This window comes from Lytechinus pictus, unplaced genomic scaffold (assembly GCF_037042905.1).
Source record: "Lytechinus pictus isolate F3 Inbred unplaced genomic scaffold, Lp3.0 scaffold_19, whole genome shotgun sequence".
Classification (NCBI taxonomy): domain Eukaryota; kingdom Metazoa; phylum Echinodermata; class Echinoidea; order Temnopleuroida; family Toxopneustidae; genus Lytechinus; species Lytechinus pictus.
In genome coordinates, this window is record NW_026974140.1 from 7,109,451 (window position 1) to 7,134,972 (window position 25,522).

The 25,522-nt window shown below is 35.6% G+C and overlaps 1 protein-coding gene across 3 annotated transcripts in view; it reads right to left on the reverse strand.

The window, feature by feature from the left end:
• The window catches only part of LOC129260959 (uncharacterized), a 24,855-nt gene extending 17,749 nt beyond the window's left edge, over nucleotides 1-7,106 (reverse strand). Inside the window, exons 1-3 of one of the 3 annotated variants that reach the window (XM_054898975.2) lie at nucleotides 6,900-7,106; nucleotides 1,817-1,859; nucleotides 824-983 (exon numbers count right to left, since the gene is read on the reverse strand). In XM_054898975.2, the coding sequence (XP_054754950.2) occupies nucleotides 824-965 (142 nt within the window). In that variant the 5' untranslated portion in view covers nucleotides 966-983; nucleotides 1,817-1,859; nucleotides 6,900-7,106. The remainder of the gene's footprint in view (nucleotides 1-823; nucleotides 984-1,816; nucleotides 1,860-6,899) is intronic. The other 2 variants (XM_064114342.1, XM_064114343.1) reach the window with 2 other exon arrangements.
• Between the last annotated feature and the right edge of the window lie 18,416 nt (nucleotides 7,107-25,522).

Genomic DNA, 25,522 nt, shown 5'->3' on the forward strand with positions numbered 1-25,522 from the left:
TTGGATTAACGTTTAACATCGCAATTCGAGAGATTGTGATGTGTGGTCTAGTGGTTAATAGAGCATTGGACTCGTGATTGTAAGGTTGTAAGTTCAAATCACCACTCTGCCATTGTCACCATTTTGATAATAAGACCCGAGCAATTTCTGTCTTCTATAAGGTCAGTTACTATGCCTGATTAACTTAGACGTAAATTGTTTTCTGTAAAATTGATTTATTACCATCTTGGCGTTATACCAGCTAAAATCTGTCCTGCCTAGTTCCTACGGGAGATGTGACTGGGCATACTATACTGTTAGTGCTCTGTTAGCGATATGGGCGTCACTGCATGCCTGTAGGTCGGTAAATACGGCTTGTGTCATCACATCGGGTTTTTGCATCGGGTCGGGCAATCGTGAATCTCGACCATTCGAGAAAGGACCCCCTCAATTCTCGATACGTCCAGTCCAATTTACCCACCATTCAAGGAATTGGTCCCCTCAAATTCTCGAAAGGTCGGGTCCATTTTACCCGATGTTTTGTCATACAGTGAAAAGCAAAAATTATAGCAGAATTATGGAATGGTCGAATAAACTGGATCCGACGGTATACACGATTGCCCGACCCGACTGGATAACCATAGGCGGTGGGGGGCGATCTCCCCAAAATTTTTTGTTGTTGGTTGATTTTTTTTTCTGCATCCCCCCTCAAATTTTTGGTTGATAACGTTTTTTTTTTTTGGCCCCCCTAAAATATTTGGCTTCCGCCGCTAATGTGGATAACCCGATGTGATGACACAAGCCGGAAATTCAAGCCACTTCGGGCGAGTACAAAAAGAGTCACCTGAGATATGCTGTCGAAAGATTTTATCTGAAGGATCTACTTTTATGAGTCTCTCATAAAGCTCTTTCCTGGTAACTTCATCTGGAGGTTGTGTGCTTCGCCATCTTCTTAGCAGTCTGACAGTAGCCCTCTGGGCATCCATATTGCAAGCAGCCAAGGCCTTTTCAGATAAAACAAAAAAGCTATCATGTTGATGGAACTCATTGAAGATGTACTGTATAGTATTAGTAAACAATTATTGATTACCGGTAGTGAAAATACTAGGGATGAAACTATCAATTTCTGAGGAGATATAGTTCTATAGTTCTCTCCGAAGCGGAGCTTAGGAGCCATAATAGCTACACTATTATCGCCGATGAAGTGAGAGTTTTTGTCATGCACTGAAACCAGACATTTTATTTTGATTTCATTTATTTATTTTATAGTTCTCTCCGAAGCGAAGCTTAGGAACGATAATAGCTACACTATTATCGCCGATGAAGTGAGAGTTTTTGTCCTGCACTGAAACCAAACCAAACATTTTATTTTGATTTCATTTCTTTATTTTTCTTCTGCATAACAATATAATATGGTAACATAAATATCAAAGACATTTTGACAATAAATCAGAAATATATATATCATTGAACATAAAATCACTTGTGGAAGATGGATTGTAACTGTAAGCAAAAATGCTTATTATGACAAATCGAAACAAATTACGTAATCACATTGAATGAGCAGAATGGATTGGGTTACGGATTAATAAAATAAAAAAATATTAACTTAGAATAAAGAAAATAAAAACACTTGCTATAATATATAGTCATGATGAAAACGACAATGGGGATGGTGAAAATGATGATTATGATGACGATTATGATGATGATGATGATGATGAACATAATGAAAATGAGGATGATGATGATAAAGATGATGATGAAAATGAAAATGATGATGATGATGATGGCGGTGGAAAATGAATAGGAAAAGTTTATGACGGAAAAAGTTTACCTTGTATATGCCGATAGTAACATCACCTTAACTTTCGCTTTAACTGAATGCAGGGAACAAAAGGATTTAATAATTGAGTCTGGGAGAGGATTCCAAAGGTCAGAACCATGGTTTCTTATGGATCTCTGGGCAACGAGTAGTTTGGGTGGGGTATCATGAATGGTTTTATCTAAAGTATAAACATTTTGAAATGAAAGTGGTAGCACCTCATTTGAAAAATATTGTGAACCAGCACATTCCTCTGCAATAACAATAGAATAGAATATAATTTATTTTTGTTTTGTTCGTGGTAGCCATTACTGGATTGCTACACCATACGTTATATACGGTAAACTCAATGAATTATAGAGCATAGTAAAATGTTTTACAATGAATACATATCTTTAATTTATAGAGTATATATATAGACCTACCAACATTCATAGAAATAGAAGTTGTTATATGAAGGATTATGTTCCTTTCACTTTACATTTACGTCAATATAGACACCCAAAATTTTCGTTTGTTGCTTTCTTTCAAGAGGTACATTATCTATAAGTATGTTATAATGTAAGTCATTTTTATAAGATTGTATGTGTTTTAAATATTACGGATGAGGGACAATTTATTGCATTTGAACCATAAAGATAATTTTGGTAACTCATTATGTGCATCAGCTAGGATGTTTAAGTTATCAGTGTCATTTACAAATAATATAGACGAAAAGAGAGAAGTTTTATTGGTTAAGTCATTGATATAATATTAAAAAGTAACGGGCCTAATATCGATCCTTGTGGGACACTGCATCGGTACGGTAGAAAAGTTGAAAAAAAAAATTATACACATATATGGTTGGTTAAATAGCTTTTAAATAAGGAAAGAGCAACACCACGAATCCCATATGAATAACATTTTTAAGTAAAATTTTGTGGTCTAGCGTATCAAAGGCCATCGATATAGCCATAAATAGGCCTTCTCCTATTTGGCTATGGCATCAGCGATTATTTGCTTTATATCTCATGTCAGAAACGATGAAAATCGACAATATCTCGACAAGTGACAGCACAAAACTTAATTTAAAAGAATGATTATATACCGGGCGGAGTTATGAGTGGACATGGTGGAAATGTGACATATTTAAATCATGGCCAAGAAGCCCCGGAATAAGCCGTGAACCGGATAACCGTTGTTAAAGGACAAGTCCACCCCAACAGAAAGTTGATTTTAATAAAAAGAGAAAAATCCAACAAGCATAACACTGAAAATTTCATCAACATCGGATGTAATATATGAAAGTTATGACATTTAACATATGACATTTTAAAGTTTTGCTTAATTTAAAAAGATAGTTAGATGCACATCCTGGTCGGTATGCAAATAGGAAGACTGATGACGTCATCCACTCACTATTTCTTTTATTATATAAAACGTGAAATATTCTAATTTTCTCCTCATTGTCATTTGAAACAACGAGTAATTCCTCCCTGAACATGTGGAATTAGCATTGTTTAATATTATATGGTTTGGTCAAGTTGGTCCTTATTGTCAAATATGTAAAAAAAAATGAACTATTGTATAATTAAAACAATAAAAGCACGAAAGAAATAGTGAGTGAAGGACATCATCGACTGTCTTATTTGCATGTCATTGAATTGTGCATATATATCACTGCTTTGTGAAAAATAGGCGAAAATTTAAAATGTCATAACTTTCTTATTTTGCATCCGATTTTGATAAAATTTTCAACGTTATTCTACTTTGATTTTTCTCCATTTATTCAAATCTACATTTTTCTGGGGTAGACTTGACCTTTAAAAGAACGAATTTTGTACAACACATTATTACAAACACCGCAGCGTGACTCATTTTTAAACAAACATTTAACCTTAAATAACTCTACTAAACTAGCATTATAAAACTGTATGAATGGCTGTCTATCCCTCAACACAATTTTTAAATAGACCTCACCAGCATGGGGCTTAACTTATTGTAGTTCTCTGCTTGTATACTATGAATCTACACAATATACCGTTTACTTCTCTGCACAAAATACTTCTCCTTACTTTAAATAAGGTTGACCTTAAAGTCGGCAACAAGCTTAAAGATTATTGATTTTCAAGTAGTGTAAAAAATCATTTATGAATCAAGAAAATATTTATCAATTATTTCAAAATATTTACCATTTATCATTTCAATTAACCATTACATGCAAAATGACCATTGAATGGATGACCAGGCAAATCTGCTTAACCCTAATAGTCCCGGGGTATTTTTATTCTTGTTACTCTAGGGGGCATTCTGCCCCTCCCCCTTCAGATCTCGGCCGCGGATCGCGACGAAAATTTGCACGATGGTTTACAGAATGACGTTATCTCCGTGGTTGCATTGAATTCATATATTTTATCTTATATGAATCAATTATCCTAAATATTTGTTCTAATTCACTGAACAAAGCCCATAGATATTTTGTAAGAATAATCCTTATAGCAATCCCAACAAGTGTGAATGAAAAAGTTTGCAGAAACAGACAAACTAAAATTAATTTCTTTATGTATTTCTCTTTTTTTTTCTTCTTTATTTTTACTGTTTATCCGACAAAATTAGATGGCAACATTATTTTAGTCATAAATAGCCAATAAAAGTAAAAATTGTCACTGATTTATTAAATTTCGTTGAAAATACATTTGTATTGATGACGTTGTATCTGAAATCGGGGAGCAATTTTGGGTACGACGTACAGCTGCATGGGTGTGTAATTTCGTAACCGCGTACCTGAACGTCGCATATTGGGTCTAGTTGCGCGAGGCTTGAAAGTAAAATGTAAGCTATATAGCGGCGCAGTCTAAAAAATCGTGCGGCGAATTTATCGGGAATGTCAAGGAGGGGTATTATATGCCCTCCCCGAGATTACTGGGGTAGTGGGGTTACTATGAAAAAACACATCAATATACTAATATCTAAATGACAGTCAAAGAAAATGTAAGTTGAATAAAACTTGAAATAAAAACTTGTCCTTGTTTGATGGGTAAGAAATATTCACAAAACTGAAATTGCAAATGCAAATAATAATCCATGCTTAATTGGCATACAGGCAGAAATCTACGCACTGTAAATTCCAATAAAAGACCAATCTAAACCCGCCAAGTGGGATATGTTTGATATACGGCGTTCAAACCGTCTAATAATAAAACAACACTCACTCTAATACCGGTCTTATGAAAGGTATGATGAAAAATTATTATTTTGTGTGAAGAGATTAAAAGCATTAAAAAACACTATGATCGGGAATATTGTTTCCATCAACACAGCAAAAACTGTGGTGTTAACCGGTGTACATAGAGGACCACACCAGTTATTTTACACCGGTGTTGAATTGGTGGTGTTAGTTTTATACCTATAGGCAGTGGCGTAACTACGGGGGGCATGGGGGGGCACGTGCCCCCCCAATCGGCTGGCCAAAAAAAAAAAAAAAAAAACGTGAGAAAAGGGAGAAAAAGAGGGAGAAGAAAGAAACGTAGTGGGAAAGAAGAATTTATTGTACATTATAATGTTATATTATATTATATGTTGTGTTATATTACATAAGAATTTTTTTTTCATAACTTTATGAAACATAATGTGCTCAGGGCCTATTTGTTCATTATTCTTGGTAATAGCATTGTCTGTTTAACGAGATATACATGTACAATCATGTTGTACCAAAACGTCCTGTTTTCAAGTCGATATGCACCAAATATATATCATCGCACTTCGAGTTATTATTGTTTTATGTAGTGACATATGCTTCTTTTCATGACTACTTAAAGTGATAGCCTCATTTTAAGGTCTGTGTTCGTGCTTACGTTCGAATTAGTGGATTGATGAGATTTGTCTGCTCTTCATGAATTCCTGAAATCGGTCCTTAAAATGTCTCTTTTTCTAATGTAAATATCAAAAATTTTCAGCTCGCGCTTTGCGCTCGCATCATTTGTTTAGTGAAATACGTATGGTCATAGTATATTCCTACAAACAAGCCTTAGAATGCCCCTCTTCACATCTGAAATTCTTATATTTTCAGCTCGCACTTTGCGCTACTGAGATGCGTATGATAATCATGATTACTATGACTACAAAAAGCTCTTCATGTGTTTGAATGTGATTCTAACAAAATCTGCAATCGCTTGGCACTTGCATTGGATGACTATGGTGAGATATGTATACTCTTAATGGATTCAAAAAAAGAAATAGTCCTTAAAATGTCCCTGTTTGGGGTCAATATATACACAATTTTCAGCTCGCGCTTCGCGCTCGCATCATTTTGTACGTGAAGTACGTATGGTCTTCGTAAATTCCTACAAACAAGCCTTAGAATGCTTCTCTTCAGGTCTGAATTTCCTAAATTTTTAGCTCGCGCTTCGCGCTCGCAATATTTGATTAGTGAGATGCGTATTTTAATCATGATTACAATGACTACAAAAGGTGTTTCATGTTTTCTTACAAAATCAGCAAGCGCTTGGCACTCAAATTAGATGAGTATGGTGAGATATGTATACTCTTATTTGATTTCTAAAAAATAGTCCTTAAACTGTCTCTGTTTGGGGTCAATAAATACAAAAATTTCAGCTCGCGCTTCGCGCTCGCATTGTTTGTTTAGCGAGACAGATACGTATTTTTTTTTTATTTGATAGCTTATTTTGACCCTTTTTAGGTATGAATTTCAAAAATTTTTAGCTCGCGCTTCGCGCTCGCATCATTTGATCAGTGAGATACATTACATATATCCGTTTAATGGCACAGTCCTTAAAATGTATCTGTATATGGTCAATAGGCCTATACCTGGTAATTGAGCGCGCTTTGCGCGCTCACTGAGCGACTCAAATTTTTTGCTGGTGCCCCCCCAATGCCTTGACCCACGGTACGCCACTGCCTATAGGTGTCATTACAACACCTTTGGTTGTTACATTTACACGCTTTGGTGTTATTTTTAATCTCTATAGGGTGTAATTTTAACACCTCACGGTGTGGTCCTCTATTAACACCAACTGGCGTCAGTTTTAACACCGCAGTTTTTACAGTGAATAATCACCTGTATATAATAAAGTAAGCAATCAAAACATTAACTTACATTATTATCACATAGGCCTAGCTATGATGAGCACCATATATGAAATTCAAAGTCCGAGCTGGCATTTGTCAATTCACTTCAGCTTTCATTTTGCAGTCAATACTCCTTCATTCTACATGTACATGGACATCACTTCATAGGAACACAAATAGTACTAACACAAGTACATCACTTAGCTAGCTCCCTTCTAGCATAGAGCTATAATACAGATGCTTCTAGTAAAGCAAGCAGATATCAACTGCACTCAATCTCACATCATCAAACAACGCGAAGGTCACGTCCGGAAATTTGTAAACATCCCAAACCTTTAATACATGGTCACCATGGTATAGGCGGCGGAAGCAGAAAAGATCAGGGTGGCGCAGGTCTGAATTCAGCTTTCGTCAGTAGGGATGGAGAGAAACATACCTTCAACCATATTTCTCCCCTCCCATCGGCCACTATAAGATATTTCTCTTTTCTGAGGGGTATAGTGCTATAGCTAATGACTGAAGTTTTTGGTACATCCTATCCTATCTCATGAAACCTAAATAAATTAATTATGCTGGTGCAAAGAGCGAGCTCTAATTTTGTATATTCAGGCCTGAAAATTGATCATTCTGAGCTTTTTTAGGTGGAATTATTCAGGCTGATCTGGACCGACTGCAGAGAGTACAAAAAAAATGCTGCAATAATAGACCTTGATATGGAGGTGCCCCGAAATTTTGAATTTCCAGTTCAGTATATTGCTACCCCCCCCCCCCCCCGCAAACTGATTAAGGAGATTTTCTGAACTTCTCTAAAAGAGCTGTCTCTGCACATAATTATTTTTAAATGATTGTCGATTTTCATGCCCTCAGTAACGGACAAATATAAAGAGTGTGTCGCACTGAGCTCGGTTCGATTATAATAAATGATAACATAAAAAACACTTTAAAATAATAATCCTACAAGAGTGACGTATGTATCAACCCAAATCAAATAATGAATGTGAACAGTGGCACCCTTATTTTGGAGCCCTTTGCCAAAACTAATTAAGATACACTTTTACAAAAAGATGCCTATCATGTGCATGATTCAAGACGTTACATCCCATTGCTTTATCCATACCTTGATATGTGAAAACGTCTCAAAATCAAAGCAATCTATTCCATTGTTCAATAACCATGCACGCCTCACGAATTATATTCTTCAATCACCAAAATTGTCCACCAAGTACACCCGTAATCCATTTTTATCAGCAGGAAAACATGGCTTCCTGATAATGACCTTTATCTTGACCATGTTTCCTCAAGGTCAACGTTAATCCGTTATGTAACTTCCGCCGGATGTTATTTCTTATGCATTTCAAGAAAAGTGATTTATACTGCACCCTATATTCTCATGTGCTCTGTAAAAATTATCCTTTATGGTCTAAATATTAACATTTTCTGCTCGCGCTGCGCGCTCGCAAAATTTGATTTGTCAAGTACCTATTATTTTCCTGTATTCCATAAAGTTCTGTAAAAACGTATCAGCTAACGCTGCACGCTCGCATTTAGATTGGTGAGTTATGTATATCTCAATATTAATTATATAACAAACTACTTAAGATCCCCATTTTATGACATTTTATCTAAAATTTCGGCTTGCGATTTATGATGTGATGTTTGTCCACATTCTTTAAAGCTCTTTTCATTCCATTCTTGAAAGCTCTATCCATTTAGTTCTTGAAAGCTCTATCCATTCATTTATTCAAAGCTCTATCCACTCCAACATTAGTGATTGCAATATTCAAATTCTCGCATTGATTGTTAAAGATATATATTAACTCATGCATCTTATTCATAATTACAAAAATGCTTTATATGTCTAGTTTTCATGCCATAATATTAACAGATTTCGCGCTCTAATTAGGCTTATTAGATTAATGAATAAGATATTAATTTAATTATCAAAAAAAAAAAAATCAGAATGGAATATCGACAAGTTTCATCTCGCGCTTAGGAAGAGAAATAGGAAGATAGTCATCATTATCACATGATAACATAAGGTTCTCAGAATGTCCCGGTCGTATATATAACATATATCAGCTCTTTTTTAACTGTGATCCATATCCACCTCACAATTTTCCTACAAAGTGCTTGAAATACAGAGGTTAAATTGATCCTTTTCAGATCGAAATATCAAATATTTTAAGCTCGCGCTTCGCGCTCGCTTTATTAATTTTCATGATGAAAAAAAAAGGTATTTAGAATGTTCAGAGAAGGGGACGGGGTAGACGAGGTTTTAATTAGGTAAATGTGTCGGTGCAATTAAAAATGCGGAGTCTGAGATGTTGGAAAAATGATAAATTGTCTGTTACGCAAGAGCAGGGGTGTTGGACTTCCGCCTGTCTATGGGAAGGTCATGCAGGGCTGTTCGATCCAACCACCTCCATGTTCCTTGTTCAAGCCTAGTCTTTGAGATCCCTTATCTATGTACAATGTCAATTTGCCTATTGTTATCGTTAAATTGTGGTATTTTTTCGCAATGGGAACAAACGAGCTCTTTGTACCGACAGTGAACACAATTCCCGATTTAAGGTGTAAATCTCAACAACAACAAAAATCAGCTCGGGCTTCGCGCCCGTTTCGTATATTAAGTGAGGTCCATTATCCTCTCCACAACTTTCCTTCCCTTTCGGGTCAGTATATCAAAAATTTCACCTTGCGCTTCGCGCTCGTATTATGTTTATTAAGACAAGTCCACCCCAACATAAAGTTGATTAGAATAAAAAGAGATAAATCCAACAAGCATAATCGGCTGTAAAATAAGAAAGTTATGACATTTTAAAGTTTCGCTTAATTTCACAAAACAGTTATATGCACACCCTGGACGGTATGCAAATGAGGAGACTGATGACGTCACCCACTCACTTTTTATTTTGTATTTTGTTATATGAAATATTATAATTTTCTCCTCATTGTCAAGTGAAACAATAATTGATTCCTCTCTGAACATGTACTGTTTAATATTAATTAATTGATTCAACTCTGAACATGTAGTATATTGATTAATACTATATGGTTCAGTGAAGTTGGTCCTTATTGTAAAAAAAAAAAGAAATAGTGAGTGTGAGGGGCATCATCGACCGTCACATTTGCATGCTATTGGGTTGTGCATATCACTGTTTTGTGAAAAATAAGCGAAACTTTAAAATGTCATAACTTTCATATTAATACATTCGATTTTAATGGAATTATCAGCGTTATGTTTGTTTGATTTTTCTCTATTTATTTATATCATTATTTTTCTGACGTGGACTTGCACAACTTGTTCAATTCCATATGCGGAATCTGAGTTTTTCAGAAGCTGTCTGTTCGCACTTCTGTACCGACAGTGATTAAAATGTCCCGGTTTAAGGTCTAATCTACAAAAAAAATCCAGCTCGCGCTTCGCGCTCTCGCATCATATATTTTAATAGCGAGATCCATATCCTCTCCACAATTTTCCTTTATGTTGGACAGTGCTTTAAAGGTTCCTCTTTGGGTCAATAAATAAAAAAATGAGATACACAGCTTGTTCAATAACAGATGCGGAATCTGAGTTTGTTCTTTATATAAAGAAAACGAGTTTAAATGTTTAGTTTTCAAGTCAAAATATCATAAATTTCAGCTCGCGCTTCTCGCTCGCATCGTTCGAATGATACCCTTCCTTTTCATAAAAGCTGCATGGAATGTCCAACTCTAAAAACAGCTAGCTTGCGCTTTGCGCTCGCATATTTGATTAGATACCCATCGTAGTAATAATTGCAAAAAGTGTTTAGAATTTTCAATTTTCAGGTTGTAAAGGGAAAATATTACAACAGTTGCTTAGTTCTATTCGGATGTCCTGTTTTTTTTTTTTATCTATATCTTTAAAAAATTCAGCTCGCTCTTCGCGCCTGTTTACTGTATTCTTTATTGGAACGTATAACCAGTCACGTTTTCAGCTCGGATATCATATTTTTTTAAATATTAGTAATAAAAAAGGGAAATCAATTTAATCATCTCTGTTTTGTTACGGTGCTTGTGGTTGTTCAACTTCAAGCAGAACCCATTCTTTTCAATTGGCTCCTGTATCGCAATTTCCTCAATTGCTTGAATAATTTATAAATCAAACTTACCTCTTCAACTTCATTAAATGAGAAGTCGAGTACATCATGACCAAGTTTGATAAAAGAACTCATTGATATGTGTATTGATATCCGTGCCCAGAGTTCCTCGTCTGAAAGATCTGAGGAAAACGACGACGGTGAGAACACCGACGATGATGATGTAAGAGCCTCAGCCATCGTGGGTTTATCGTAATCCTGCACTGCATGTGGATGTCTCTATATTTTCATCCATTTCACATCGCAGAGTAAGCTAACATATATCACAGTGGTGTATAAAGGGAACATACTGCAGTAACATCCAAAATGCTCTAGAAACATGACTTGTTGAAATATCATTATCTCTTCGTGATCAATTCAGCATTCAAGTATATGTAGTCAGTCACCAATCTGATTTCAACCCTTAACCCTTGCGCGATGGCGTTCCAAACCGGATCAAACAATAACTCCAGTGATTTGGTATTCAAAGAGCTCGCCAAAAAAAAACGAAACTGAAAGCTGTCTCATTCAACAAACTTGTCTAGCCGATCCAGATTTGCAAGCTTCAAAAACTCGGTCAGAGCAATAATTGTAGGGGGACAAGGGTCGAGTTCACGTGACCTTTTACTCAGACCCAACAATTTTTTTTATTCTTTATGGGACATCAATCATTTTCAGCTTGAGTTTGAGAGTTTCGCTCGCGCATATTTGAGTAAATACTCATGATCCTGCTCATGGTTACAAAAAGTGGAGTGCTTGAAGTGTCAAGTTTTTAATCATAATATAAAAAAATTGAGATACATATCTTGCTCTATGAGAAACACTATACCATGACTAATTACCATTGACTTTACACAGTTGGATTTACTTCATTTCATTTCTTTTATTTTCATTCTCAACGTTTATATACAATTTTTGGTATTGTAAATCGTGATATCTAAGCTAATGAAATATATACAAATATGTTCGAAAAGTATGATACTTGGAATCCACTATGTTTGGCAAACCTTTGAAAAGCTCTCAAGCTGCCAATAACAACTTTTGATGAAAATGATGCACAAAATTTGAATATGTTATCAAACATGTCTACGCCTTGATTCCTTGTGAAAGGGTACAGTTTATTTCTTTTCAGGATTTTATTTCGTTTCATGGTTTACAATCATCATTTTAAAGGGATAATTGGTGAAAACTAATTGGAATTATGATTATGGAAACAGTATTCAAAACTATTCCATACTTCTTCAAGAAACAGAAAAAATCCACATAAATAAAGGCGACATATTCCAGTGGTGTCACAACTTCATTATTATATCGTTGATTGATATCTCTATACTCAAGCATGAGTATAGAGACATCAATCAACGATCGAAAAAGGAAAAATAACGATAGAAATGGAAGAAGAAATAATATTGTTTGAATTATGTATTATTAAAGCATGATATATCAGTGAGAATATATTTTTGCTTTCAAGCCTTTTGAGTGCCCCATTCTCGTTCTCCATGCGCTACTTGCAAGCAATATTTCTCACAATGGACTTTAAATAGAACATGATAAGAGCACGTGTTTACACAGAAAATACTATTGATTGTCATGCAGGGAGTCTTTTTTGAATGAAATTATGACATTGTTTGGCATAATTATTGTTTGTTCGTGCGGTAATGGGGATATTCCCCTTTTTGCCATGTACTATCCCCACGTCTTCCCGGGAACCACTATGATATAAACTGTTGGTTAAATTTACCCTATATCAAAGTAATTTCACATGCTTCTAGTGATTGAAAATGGGTTTATTTGAAATCGAAAAAGAAAAAGGCTACTACAGCTAATAACCAAGGACAGTTTTTTTGGTAGTTGATCAAAATCCAAATATGGGGGCAACTTAATGCAATATGACAAAGCCAGAAATTTACTCTTTACGCACATTTTTGGTTCAATTTCCACAAAACATGCAAAACTACCCGCTTTTCCAGATTTAACTTTCTCAAAAAAGAAGAAAAAGGGAAATAATAATAAAGAATGGAAAGTCAACTAATCTCCAGGTATTTGCTCGAAAGGGTCACATCCAGGAAAAATAGTCTTTTCCAATCAATTACTTATGCAGTACTATATGGCAATGATGATTTTATGTAAAGGTATGCTCACACTGAGGGACGTCTTTTTCTGTCTAAAAAAGAGTTTTACGCATGACCAACTGAACCTTCCACAACTTCACCGGCAAAAGTGCATTCATAAATCAGTTCGAAATTCTAAAACTCCCTTAGTGGTAATCTATTTGAATGCATTCAAACACAGACTATTTCCTACAACAGTTTTCAATGTGACTGATATTCAAATTTCAGTTAGCTTAATTTCCCCCCCCCCAAAAAAAAAAAAATGTATATTGCCACCTTTCGCAATCCTCACGGACGCTAATATTAGGGTCCCCTAACACAAAAGTTGACGCTTAATCATACACTTGATTTTTAAGATTGATTGTACATTATAGTCAATACAATCAAACGTAGAAAACTGCTCTACAATCAATGCTAAGATTTTTGTTACAGGGGGGTTACAGGCCCTACAGATCTGCTTTTCGTGTGCAAAATTCTTTCCCGCGACACCCGCGCGCCATACATGCATGTATTACGACTAGTCCAGGATAGAAGGGGTCGAACCTTGTTTTTTTATATATACAATGTTTTTTTATGGTTTCTTGTCAATTCGAGGGTGCTGATTCCGAATCTGAATGATGCCACTCGTGTAACCTTGAGCATTTTCTGCAAATTGGCAAAATCCAATATGGCCGCCAAAATATTCAAATTACCCATGAAAATCATAAAATTGTCCACACATTGGCTATAAAGTACATGCAATTGTGCTGCTGGAGTGAAATAATATCTGAAAAATGATTTTTGTCAAAATATTTATTTTCTTGATATCAAAATGGCCGCCATCATAGACCCCTGTACAATATGAATGGGGAAAATACATTTTTACAAAATTGAGCACTGAAATGCAAGTAATTATGATCTATGAGTGAAGCAATGTCTGAAAACATGTTTGCTAACGATATTTATCATTTGTTATGTCACTTATGTGATAAATCCTGTATTTTGATATTCAAAATGGCCTCCAAAAGCCCTAACACTATTATGTACAATGTGAATGGTGACACAAAAAAATCACAAGAGTGAGCACTAAAATGCATTTTGTTAAGATAAACGAGTGGAATACTGACTAAAAACATTACTGTTAACGAAATTTATTATTTAACATGCCATTTATGTGATAAACCCTGTATTTTGATATTTAATATGGCCGCCAAAGGCCCTAAAATTATGATCTACGATGTGAGAGAGGACAAAAACAATCACAAGGTGAGCACTAAAACGTATTTTTTGTGGTAAATTAGTGGAATACTGTCTTCAAATATAATTTGCAACGAAATATATTATTCGGATTTCATATTTGTGTTAAATATTGTATTTTGACTTTCAAAATGGCCGCCAAAAGACATTGACTGTATTATGTACAACCGATCTGGGAAACCAATTTTCACAGGAGTCAGCACCATAACATGCATATAATTGTGATTTAAGAGTAAAATATTGTCTGAAAACATAATTTTTAACAAGATATATCATTCATTCTGCCAGGTAGGTGATAAATAATGTATTTTGAAAGTCAAAATGGCCGCTACAGGCCCTAACGGTAGGCCTATTATGTACTTTGTGAATGGGAACATATAATTTTAACAGAATTTGGCTTTGCTTGACTAAATGGTGTCGCATGTGTGAGTGAAATATCGTCTGAAAATATGATTTCTAACCAAATAGATAATTTCTTATGTTATTTAGGTGATAAATGCTATATTTAAATTTCAAAATGGCTGCAATATGTTTCTTTGTGGAAATTATCTTTCCCCATTCAAATTTTACATATTAAGATAAGGGACTATGGCGGCCATTTTTCATTTTTAAAAGGCTGCATTCATCACCTTTATGACACAAGCTATGATATATTTCGTTAGAAATCATTGGGTTTAGACAATACTTAACACTTACATCAAAATTAAGCCATTTTCATAGTAAAAATTTTGTCAAAATTATCTGTCCCCAGTTACAATGTACATACTACTTTGGGCTATGGCAGCAATTTTGAATTTCAAAGTAAGGCCTTTATTACCTTCTCAACCATTATGTGATGTATTTAGTCAGAAATCATGTTCAAGACCAAATTTTACCCATACATCACATAGTTACGTGCGTTTTTGGTTCTCATTCTGGTGATGATTAGTTTCCCTATACGCATGTTACAGAATTTGTAGGGGCTTGTGCGGCCGTTTTGAAAGTCAAAATACAGTATTTATCACCTACATGGGAGAGGAAATGTTATATTTCATTAAAAAAATCACGTCTTCAAACAATATTTTCCTTATACAACAGAATTATATGGATTTCATAGTCAGGCAAATCCTAATTCTTTCAAAAGTATTTGTCCCCATTTACATTTTAGATAATACTGTAAGGGCCCAAAGGGGCCATTTTGAATTTTACAATACAGCATTTATCTCATGCATGAAAAAGGAAATGATATGTTTCGCCAGAAAACATGTTTTTATACAATATTTCACTCGTAGATTACAATTACATTCATTTTATTGTTTTTACTCTTGTGAAAATTAGTTTCTTCATTCGCTTTGTTCATAATACAGATAGGGCCTATGGCAGCCATTTTGAATGTCAACATGCAGCATAATTACCGAAATAGCAAGGGAAATGATATGTTTCGTTAGAAATCCTTGTTGTCAGACAGTGTTACACCAATATTTTGCAGTTATTGGCATTTTAAAGTCAAACAAATTCAAAGGTTGTGAAAATTATTTGTCCCCTTTTATATATTGTACACAGTATAAGGGGTCTATGACAGCCATTTTTAATATCATAATACAGCATTTATCACATTAGATAGTATACAAATGACATAGTTTTGTTAATAGTCATGTTTTCAGACAGTAGTCCACTCGCAGGTCACAATCACATGCAATAATAGTGCTCTTGTTTGAAAAAATATTTTTCCCCATTCATATTCTACATAATAAAGTATACAGGGGTTATGGCGGCCATTTTGAATATCAATAAAATAAATATTTTGTCAAATATCGCTTTTCCAATTGGTATTTCACTTCTGCACAACAACTACATGTATTTTATAGCTAATGTGTGGGCAATTTTATGATTTTCATGGGTAATTTGCATATTTTGGCGGCCATATTGGATTTTGCCAATTTGCGGAAAATGCTCAAGGTTACAAGAGTGGCATCATTCAGATTCGGAATCAGCACCCTCGAATTGATAAGAAACCATCAAAAAACATTGTATATCTAAAAAAACAAGGTTCGACCCCTTGTCTATGGGGCCTATCCTGGACTAGACTGATGGCTGGAGATATTCGAAATGCAGGACCTAAAATAGAATATGACATGGATAAGAAAGTGGTTTTTCAAACAAATCGAGTACATATTGAGTGAGGAAAAACTTACTAAATTAAGGCTTAGATATAGATCATTACAGTCCTTCGAATCGATATTGCATTTAATGTGGATAATTGGTGGATGACTGGCAGTTGATTCCATGGGTCAGATCACCTCTCCAGCCGAACCCATTTCGCATATGTACACAGCGTATGCAATACGTTTGAAAATGCGGGTTTCTTTTGTTCACTCCTTCTACACAAACGATACGCCTCTAGCACACGATGTAAAGGGTATTATGTTTTACTTTCCCCAGAAATGGGGGGTTAGATTCAAATTCCGGGGGGACCACTTCCATTGATGAGTGGATACCAGGCATGACCATGGGGTTTCGAAAAGTACCCTAAACAAGGGAAGCAAGTCTTTTCCAGATTATGAAAATGCATATTTTAACAATTATTTGGCTTGTGAAACCCTACAAGTAATGGAAATATATCCCTTTTTTCAGTATTTTAATCATCGTTTTTGACACCTTTATAACGTTACATAGGCCTATACGTAACGTACCCAGAAGGAAAAACCAGTTCCACAGGACCAGTTAGACCAGTAGAATTTTAACTGGTAACTCTGGAAATTGGAACATCGGTTTACAGGTCTAACTGGTCATACTGGTCCAGTTAAAATTTTAATGGTCCAGTTAAAAATTAAACTGGTCTTGAATTACTGAAATTTTATACTGGTCTTGTTTCTGGTCTTGTTTCTGGTGGCTGTTACTGGTCTCACTGGTCTTCAATTCAAGCTGGTCTTTACTGGTATATTTAACTGGTCTGACTGGTCCCCGTACTGGTCGAACTGGTCCTCGTACTGGTCTTACTGGATCAATTTATTACTTGCATTTGGTTTGTTATATACCATGGTCAGTGAAATGTGATGGAAAAGATGGTTAGTAAATTAATCTTTCTGCTGTTATTTTAAATGTGATATAATGAAATTACACATTTTCATTGTGAATTAGTTCACACACTTATTTGGAAAGTTTTTGAATAACAATGAGTGCCATGGCAAGGATATTCCACTCTAAATCCTGATTTTTCTTTTTAAAATAGGAAATATGCAAATGAGGTAAACCACGTGATCAGCATCATCAGAATTACTGGCATTACTGGTCTTGACCAGTTCAATTTCAAACAATGAATTACTTCAGACCAGTTGACTATATCAGAGGAATATATCTTGCTTTGATCTTAATCATAATTAAAGGAAATAATTATTTTAATGATAATGTCCTTGATCATTATGATAATATTAATAATAATAATTACAATATCAATAACAATGATAACAGTAATAAGAATGATAACAACAATGATAATAATCATAATAATAATAATTATGATAATTATAAGAGAATGATGAAAACAATTATAACGATAATAACTTTCTCTGAATTGCAAGATTCATTCTCCATAATTCGTCAAATGATCTGACTTGAAATAAAGTCATTATTGGACCAGTAACACCAGTTTGATGAAAAACAATTTAACTGGTACTTTGCTTCAACTGGAATGCAAATGTTTGAACTGGTCTCCAGTTGATTTTTACTGGTCCAGTTAAAAATCAACTGGTCCAGTAAACATATACTGGAAACCAGTAAAAATCTACTGGAAACCATTTATTGGACCAGAAACACAAGTTTGATGAAAAACAATTTAACTGGTATTACTAATTGCTTTAACTGGAATGCAATTGTTGGAACTGGTCTCCATTTGATTTTTACTGGTCCAGGTAAAAATCAACTGGCCCAGTAAAAATATACTGGAAAGTGGAAACCAGTAATATCCTACTGGAAACCAGTAAAAATTCTTACTGGTCTTACTGGTTTTTCCTTCTGGGTACTTACCCACTCTTTGCCTTTTTACGCGTTGTTGCGCCTGGTATCCACTCTTCAATGAAAGTGGGCGGCCTCTCGAGCTCTGGGAGGAACCAAATGTGGATTTGGAAAGTCGTCCTAAATCGGATATATCGCTGTTACCATAGTAGCAACCAGAATTTTGCACACGAAACGCAAATTTAATGTTTCCGTTCCAGATGCGAAACGATAAAAAAATCTCATGCCACACAATTTGCATTGCAGGACAGAGTTTTAAGACCATGACGACGGGCCCAAAAGTCTCTTCCAAAATCAACTAACGTCGTAAATAAGCGTTCGCGTTCTTCCAACGAAAGGTCGGGTATAATATCAAGTATTGAGTCCGCGCGCCTGTCAGTCAGCTAATCCTATCATCATCAAGGGGCTCTTTCACAAGCTCTGCTTCTATGGGGTCCAAAAACTTTCATGCTATATTCTTTTTGCCAACCTAAATATTTGTATTATATATATCACCTGATTGATGGATGGGTCGGTTGGTTGACTGACGGCTTGATTGATTGATTGATTGGTTGGTTGGTTGGTTGACTGATTGATTGATTGATTGATTGATTGATTGATTGATTGATTGATTGATTGATTGATTGATTGATTGATTGATTGATTGATTGATTGATTGATTGATTGATTGATTGATTGGTTGGTTGGTTGGTTGGTTTGGTTAGTTGACTGATTGATTGATTGATTGATTGATTGATTGATTGATTGATTGATTGATTGATTGATTGATTGATTGATTGATTGGTAGGTTGGTTTGGTTGGTTAGTTGACTGATTGATATCTATCAACATTATACAAGCACTGATAGTTTATCATAACTTTAGGGGAATCTACTATCATCATTGCTACCATTGTATTTGTTTTAGTACCTATTTTTATCGATAAAGTATGATAACGATAACAATAAAAATTGACATGAAAAGGGTCAAGTCCACCCCAGGAAAATGCTGGCTTGAATAAATAGAGAAAAATCAAACTAGCATAGTGCTGAAAATTTCCTCAAAATCGGATGTAAAGTAAGAAAGTTATGACATTTTAAAGTTTCGCTTATTTTTCACAAAACAGTGATATGCACAACTAGGTGAGTCAGTCGATGATGTCCATCACTCACTATTTCGTTTGTTTTTTATTGTTTGAATTATACAATATTTCATTTTTTATAGATTTGACAATAAGGACCAACTTGACTGAACCATATAGTATTAAAAAATGCTAATTCCACATGTTCAGGGAGGAATTAATCGTTGTATCACTTGACAATGAGGAGAAAATTAGAATATTTCATATTTCATATAATAAAATACAAAAGAAATATAGTGAGTGGATGACATCACAGTCTCCTCATTTGCATACCAGCCAGGATGTACATATATATTTTTGTGAAATTAAGCAAACATGTCATAACTTTCTTATTTTACATCCGATTTTGATGAAATTTTCAGTGTTATGGTTGTTGGATTTTTCTCTTTTTATTCAAATCAAACTTTTGTTGGGGTGGACTTGTCCTTTAATCCCATCTTTCACTTTTCCCTCTCATTTTATTTCATTTCTCCTTTGTGTGTGTGTGTTTTGTTCTTGGTTGTAGAACTTTGGGAGCCTAGTGGGCCCCAGGCACCCTTCAATAATCCGTACGTCAGTGCTATGGGGTCGGTCTATATTGTTAATCAAATCGTGGAAATGTTTTACACATCACAAAACTTCAACGCAGTGGCGTAATAAAATAAATATTTTGAGGGGTACAACGTGGCAAATGAGGGAAGATCTCTGAACAGTCGCGTCTGAGCGAAGTGAGCGAAAGAAATTTTGGCCTTTTGAAAATGAAAGTCTGAATGTGATAGATTTTTAAAGTATATACAGCAACATTTTATATTTCACCCTTTTCCTGTCATTAACTTTCGTTGCCTCCTAAATCCTCCCCCCCCCCTCTCTCTCTCTCTCTCTACATGCCAGTGCTTCTTCCTAAAGCTTAAAGGGATGGTCCGGGCTGAAAGTATGTATAGCTTAATAAATAGAGTAGAATTCACTGAGCAAAATGTTGAAAATTTCATCAAAATCGAATAACAAATAACAAAGTTATTGAATTTTAAAGTTTAGCAATATTTTGTGAAAACAGTCGTCATGAATATTCATAGTTGGCTGATGATGTCACATCTCCACTTGTTCTGTTGTATTTTATTATATGAAATTAGGTTTACTCAAATTTTTCCTCCAAGAACTAGAAAAATTGGATTGACAACTGATTTAGTGCATTAGATATTTATTGCTGCAACTTAATTTCATTATAAGGGAGACATATTATTCACACAAGTATGAAATAATGAAAAAAATATGATTTTAATTAATAACATAAGAAAACGGAAAGTGGAGATGTGACATCATCAGCCCACCTAATGAATATTCATGACGACTGTTTTCTCAAAATATTGCTAAACTTTAAACTTCAATAACTTTATCATTTGTTATCCGATTTTGATGAAGTTTTCGGCATTTTGCTCAGTGAATTCTACTCTATGTATTAAGATATAAATATTTTCAGCCCGGGCCATCCCTTTAATGCAGGAAGAGTTCATACAGGGGTCATGCCCACTGGGCAATTTGTTACCGATTACCAATTTTACCGGTTATTACCGGTAATATCACCCGGAAATTTGAGTAACACCAAATATTACCGTTATTACCATGTTATTACCGAAATTATAATTCCTGTTGATACCTGTTACTGTTATCACCCTGATGAAACCTACATTTACCTAGTTACCAGTGGCGTAACAGGCGGGGGGGCAGGGGGGGCAAGTTGCCCCCCCTGGCGGATTTCACCGGGAAAATAAAAGAAAAACGGGAAAAAGAAAAAAAAAGAGGGAGAAAGAAAGGGGAAGGAAAGGGGAAAAGGAAAGGAGGAAAAGGAAAGGGAAAAGAAAACGAAGAAAAAACTTTTTTTAAATGGAAAAGGAAGGAAAGCGGGAAAATGTACGAAAGAAGAACATCTGAGAAAGAGCAAATCATTCCAAAATAGGCCTATGTAATGCAATAGCACAGTGGGAAATAAATCAAAAGATGACAAAATGGCAAACAATTGCGGGAAACGAAGGTAGAATGTAATTAGTCAAAAGCTAATGGACTGCATACAACATTGTGCTTTAAGCTTGCTAAATGCGGGGCTAAATTTTATGCAAATAAGCTACCGGGGCTTTGCCCCAGACCCCACGCAGTAGGGGCTCTTCATTTATAACCTTCAAATGGCTCTATAACGCCCCCCGTTCAATCACTGGCAGACAGGCGGGGGGGGGGGGTCTTGGCTCCACACCCAAGAGGAAAGAAAATAAATTATATGAGACAACGTATAATGAAATGAATGGAAACAATAAAAGGTGTTATTTGCTGATTATAATGGAAAAATATATCACATAATTAGAATTTAATTTCAATAGGCATTTTTTCCAGCTCGCTTTGCACGCTGGCGACTTTTTACAAATTTTTCCCACATTGCAATGTTTTGCTCCCTCAAAATATTTGGTTCATTACGCAACTGGGTTGAATAAAATTTGTTGTGTAAAATTAAGCTATATTCTGTATATGCCCGCGATTTGATTAAAATAGCGGCAATCTGCGAGGTTTAAATGGCTTTGATATCAAGAAGTTCCGGGGGCTCCGCCCCGGACCCCAACCGCACAGCACAGCGTATGGAAGGGTTGGGCCAAGGAGATATCACTCTGTGATATCTCCTTGGTTGGGCCATGGCTTCAAAAAGTTCTACAAACAAGAACAACAAAAAAAGGAGGAAAGAAAAGCAAAGGAAAAGTGTAGGATATGATTTTATTTACTGAATAAAAAATAGCTCAAAGTTAGATTCTCAGGAAAAGGTGATTTTTTCTCGCTCGCTTCGCTCGCTCGGGACTTATATAAAGCAGCTTTTTAGCACATGTGTTATAATGCGCCCTTCCGTTTTTTTTTTTTACTCTTCACGCTACTGCCGCACAGAATCCTGTTCACAGTGGCGTACAGACCACAAAAAAAGGAATCTAAAGAGAGAAGAGTGAAATATATTATTCTCTGGATATCATGTCAAAATCTATCACAAAATTGGATTTTTGTATTAAAAAGGTCAAAAATTTTTGCTCGCTCGCTTCGCTCGCTCGCAACTTTTTTTTAAAGATAAATTCTGCCTGATACGCAATATCTGGCCTTCTCAAAATAGTCGCCTCATTACACCATTGCACCTGTTCATACCATGATATGACCGGGAAATTTTTGGCTCTTGCCCCCCCTGGCCACCGACCCCTGTTACGCCGCTGCTAGTTACAACATGGTGATGAGGGGTAATAAGGGTAATGTTGAATGACTTTGATTGGTTATAACATTGCAAACTTTAGTAATAAGAGCAATCTTACAGCAATCCCAGCGAAATTTTCAAAGTCCAAAAAATTACTGTTATCACCCTGATGAAACCAACATTTTACCCAGTTACAAACAGGTTGATAAGGGGTAATGGTGGGTAATGTTGAAACGCTTCCATTCCCAGACAGCAAAGTATCTGGATCACATACGGTTCTTATCTGGGATATCTGGGTCCCATATGGGCCCACATGGAACCCAGATGAAAACATATACTTGAACCCACATGGTGCCCAGATAGGACTCAGATGGAAACGAGACCTCCAACCCATGCGGAACCCATTAATATTGGGTAAATGGAGTAATATCAGATGGTAATATCAGGAAAATGCTGGGAATATTAGTTACTCATGAATATTCATTACTACAATAAATGGCCAAAATTTTAGCTAATATATATAGCTGTAATAATTAATGTGTTTATGTTTATGCAATTATTCCACCCAGAAAATTTTCAGAAAAATGTGTAGTTTATATATCATATTAGTCATAATCATGACATTAATTTTAGAAAAATGTTTTAGGGTTGAATAATTGTTAACCATAATTTGTCAAGTGTTGTAAACTCGCTCAATATATAGAAGTAAATGACAGGGTTTGGTGGATAGGTGTAGGATAGGATTAGGATTAGGATGTAGGATTTTAGGATAGGATAAGATGATATGGCTTAGAGTATGGAGTTGTAAAAATGTGCATCAATGACCCTAATGACACTAATTGTTTTTTTAATGAGCCGACATTAATTGGGTAATATTGGGTAAACAGAGTAATATGAGGTGGTGATATCATTAAAATGCTGGAAATAGTAGTTACATCATACTGAGAAATATTGGGTAAATGGAGTAATATCGGGCAGTAATATCATGAAAATAACTGGAAATATCGGTTACATCATACTGGGTAATATTGGGTAAATGGAGTAATATCGGGTCCGGGTAATAACGGGGAAAGATTGGTCTACTATTTCCCCGTTACTACCCACTGGTGTTACCGTGGTAATAACTATACGTTATTACCTGTTACAACCCGGGTAATATCGGGTAAAATGCCCAGTGGGTGTATGCAGAGTCCCAAATGCACGGGGCCTGGCGGAGAGTCTCCTTGTATAAAAAAAAACCTATATAGCTTTGGGGAGTTTTAGACACATGCAGTAAAAGTATGGATTTCCACGGTAAATCGTGCCAGTGTTAAGCTTTACAAAAGTGGGTTCATGGGCACGTATAACCCTTGCCTAAGGACAAACACAATGCTCCTTCAAGGGGTCTGGGCGGTATCTCCGATCATCGATCACGAAGTTCTGTAATTTTTCGTCCCGATTGCGACCGTTATTATATGAAAATCCGGGATGAAAATTAGCAACCCTATATTGACTACAATTCATAACACATACGCCATCCAATTCTTTCTTCCTGTTTTCTATTTTAATCGTCGGCAGCCCCGCCGTCATTCTTAATTTTGTTTCTTGTCTTTCTCTTCATTTCGATCCGATTCAATATTATTAGGGCCTACTATTAGCCGATGCCATTCTCCCTCATTCCCCTTTTTTCTATTTTATTTCCCTTCCCGTCTCGGCACGCGCTTCGCTCTCGTATATACTGTGTTCCATGATTTACCTGTCCAGTTTTCAGATGGGAATCTATAAAAATTCAGGTCGCGCTTCGCGCTCACATTATTTCATTGGTGAGATAAGTATTCTATTAATGAGTCACTACAAGCAGAGTACTTGAAAGGTCCTGTTGCAGGTCAGAACATTAACAATTCTAATGAATCGTTTAGTTAGATGCACATGTTCATGCTACAAACATTCCTCAGAATCCAAATATCCAATTAAAAAAATGAGTTCTTAAGCTTCGCAATAGAATGCTTTAATTAGGCCTTATCTTGTTTGTATTAAGAAGGAAGTTAATATGTACTTAAAACCTTTGTTTAAAGTCTTTGTAGTCAGTTCTACCCCTCAAAAAATAAATCAACAACGAAGATTAGATTTGGCTGCCGATCTAGAAAATGTATATAGTGTGAAGTAAAAAAAATTTCCGCCCCTCCTATAAAATATGAGAGCTGGATCCGGGGGGGGGGTCAAATGTATTGCTATACACATGCGTAACCAATTATTTCCAAACACCCTCTAAACGAGTTTTTTCTCTTTGTGCAAAATAACCCCCTAAACAAATTTTTCGTGGGCTTTATTTACACATTTTGGCCACTAAACAAGTTGTCGCCAGAATAATCCCGGGAAAAAAGCTTAGGGAAAAACATACCCTAATTAACACGTTTGGCTTAATCCCGGGGCTAGTCTTGAAAAAAAAAGCTGCGGAAAAAATAATACCCTAAATACGTTTGACTCCGCGATTGACAAAACCACCCTTTTTCTTGAAAATCGGTGTTTTTGCAAGGTCAGCCCCCCACTTTTGGCTCAGCCCCCCCCCCCCCCCCCCCCCACTTTGAAAACCGTTCCGCCGCCCCTGAGTTCTGTATGGGGGTATTCGGCAAGGCCTACACATTTATCGTTAACACTTGAATGGCTGAGCTTAACAAAGCGTTTCAATTTGCGTTTTCACTTTTAGCTTCTATAGAAAAGTGCCCCTGTATATTCAAATTAGTCCTTTGTCTATCAATTTTATCTTCACGCAAACGATACCTTTAATAGTCTTAAATTGCAGCAGTAGGCCTACTTGATCAATTCAACTTACGATTATGTAATTCTAGTTTTGATATTAGGCCTATATTCCGTTTTATTTCCATGATAATTCATGCCCTGTACATGTACGTAACGTAGGTAT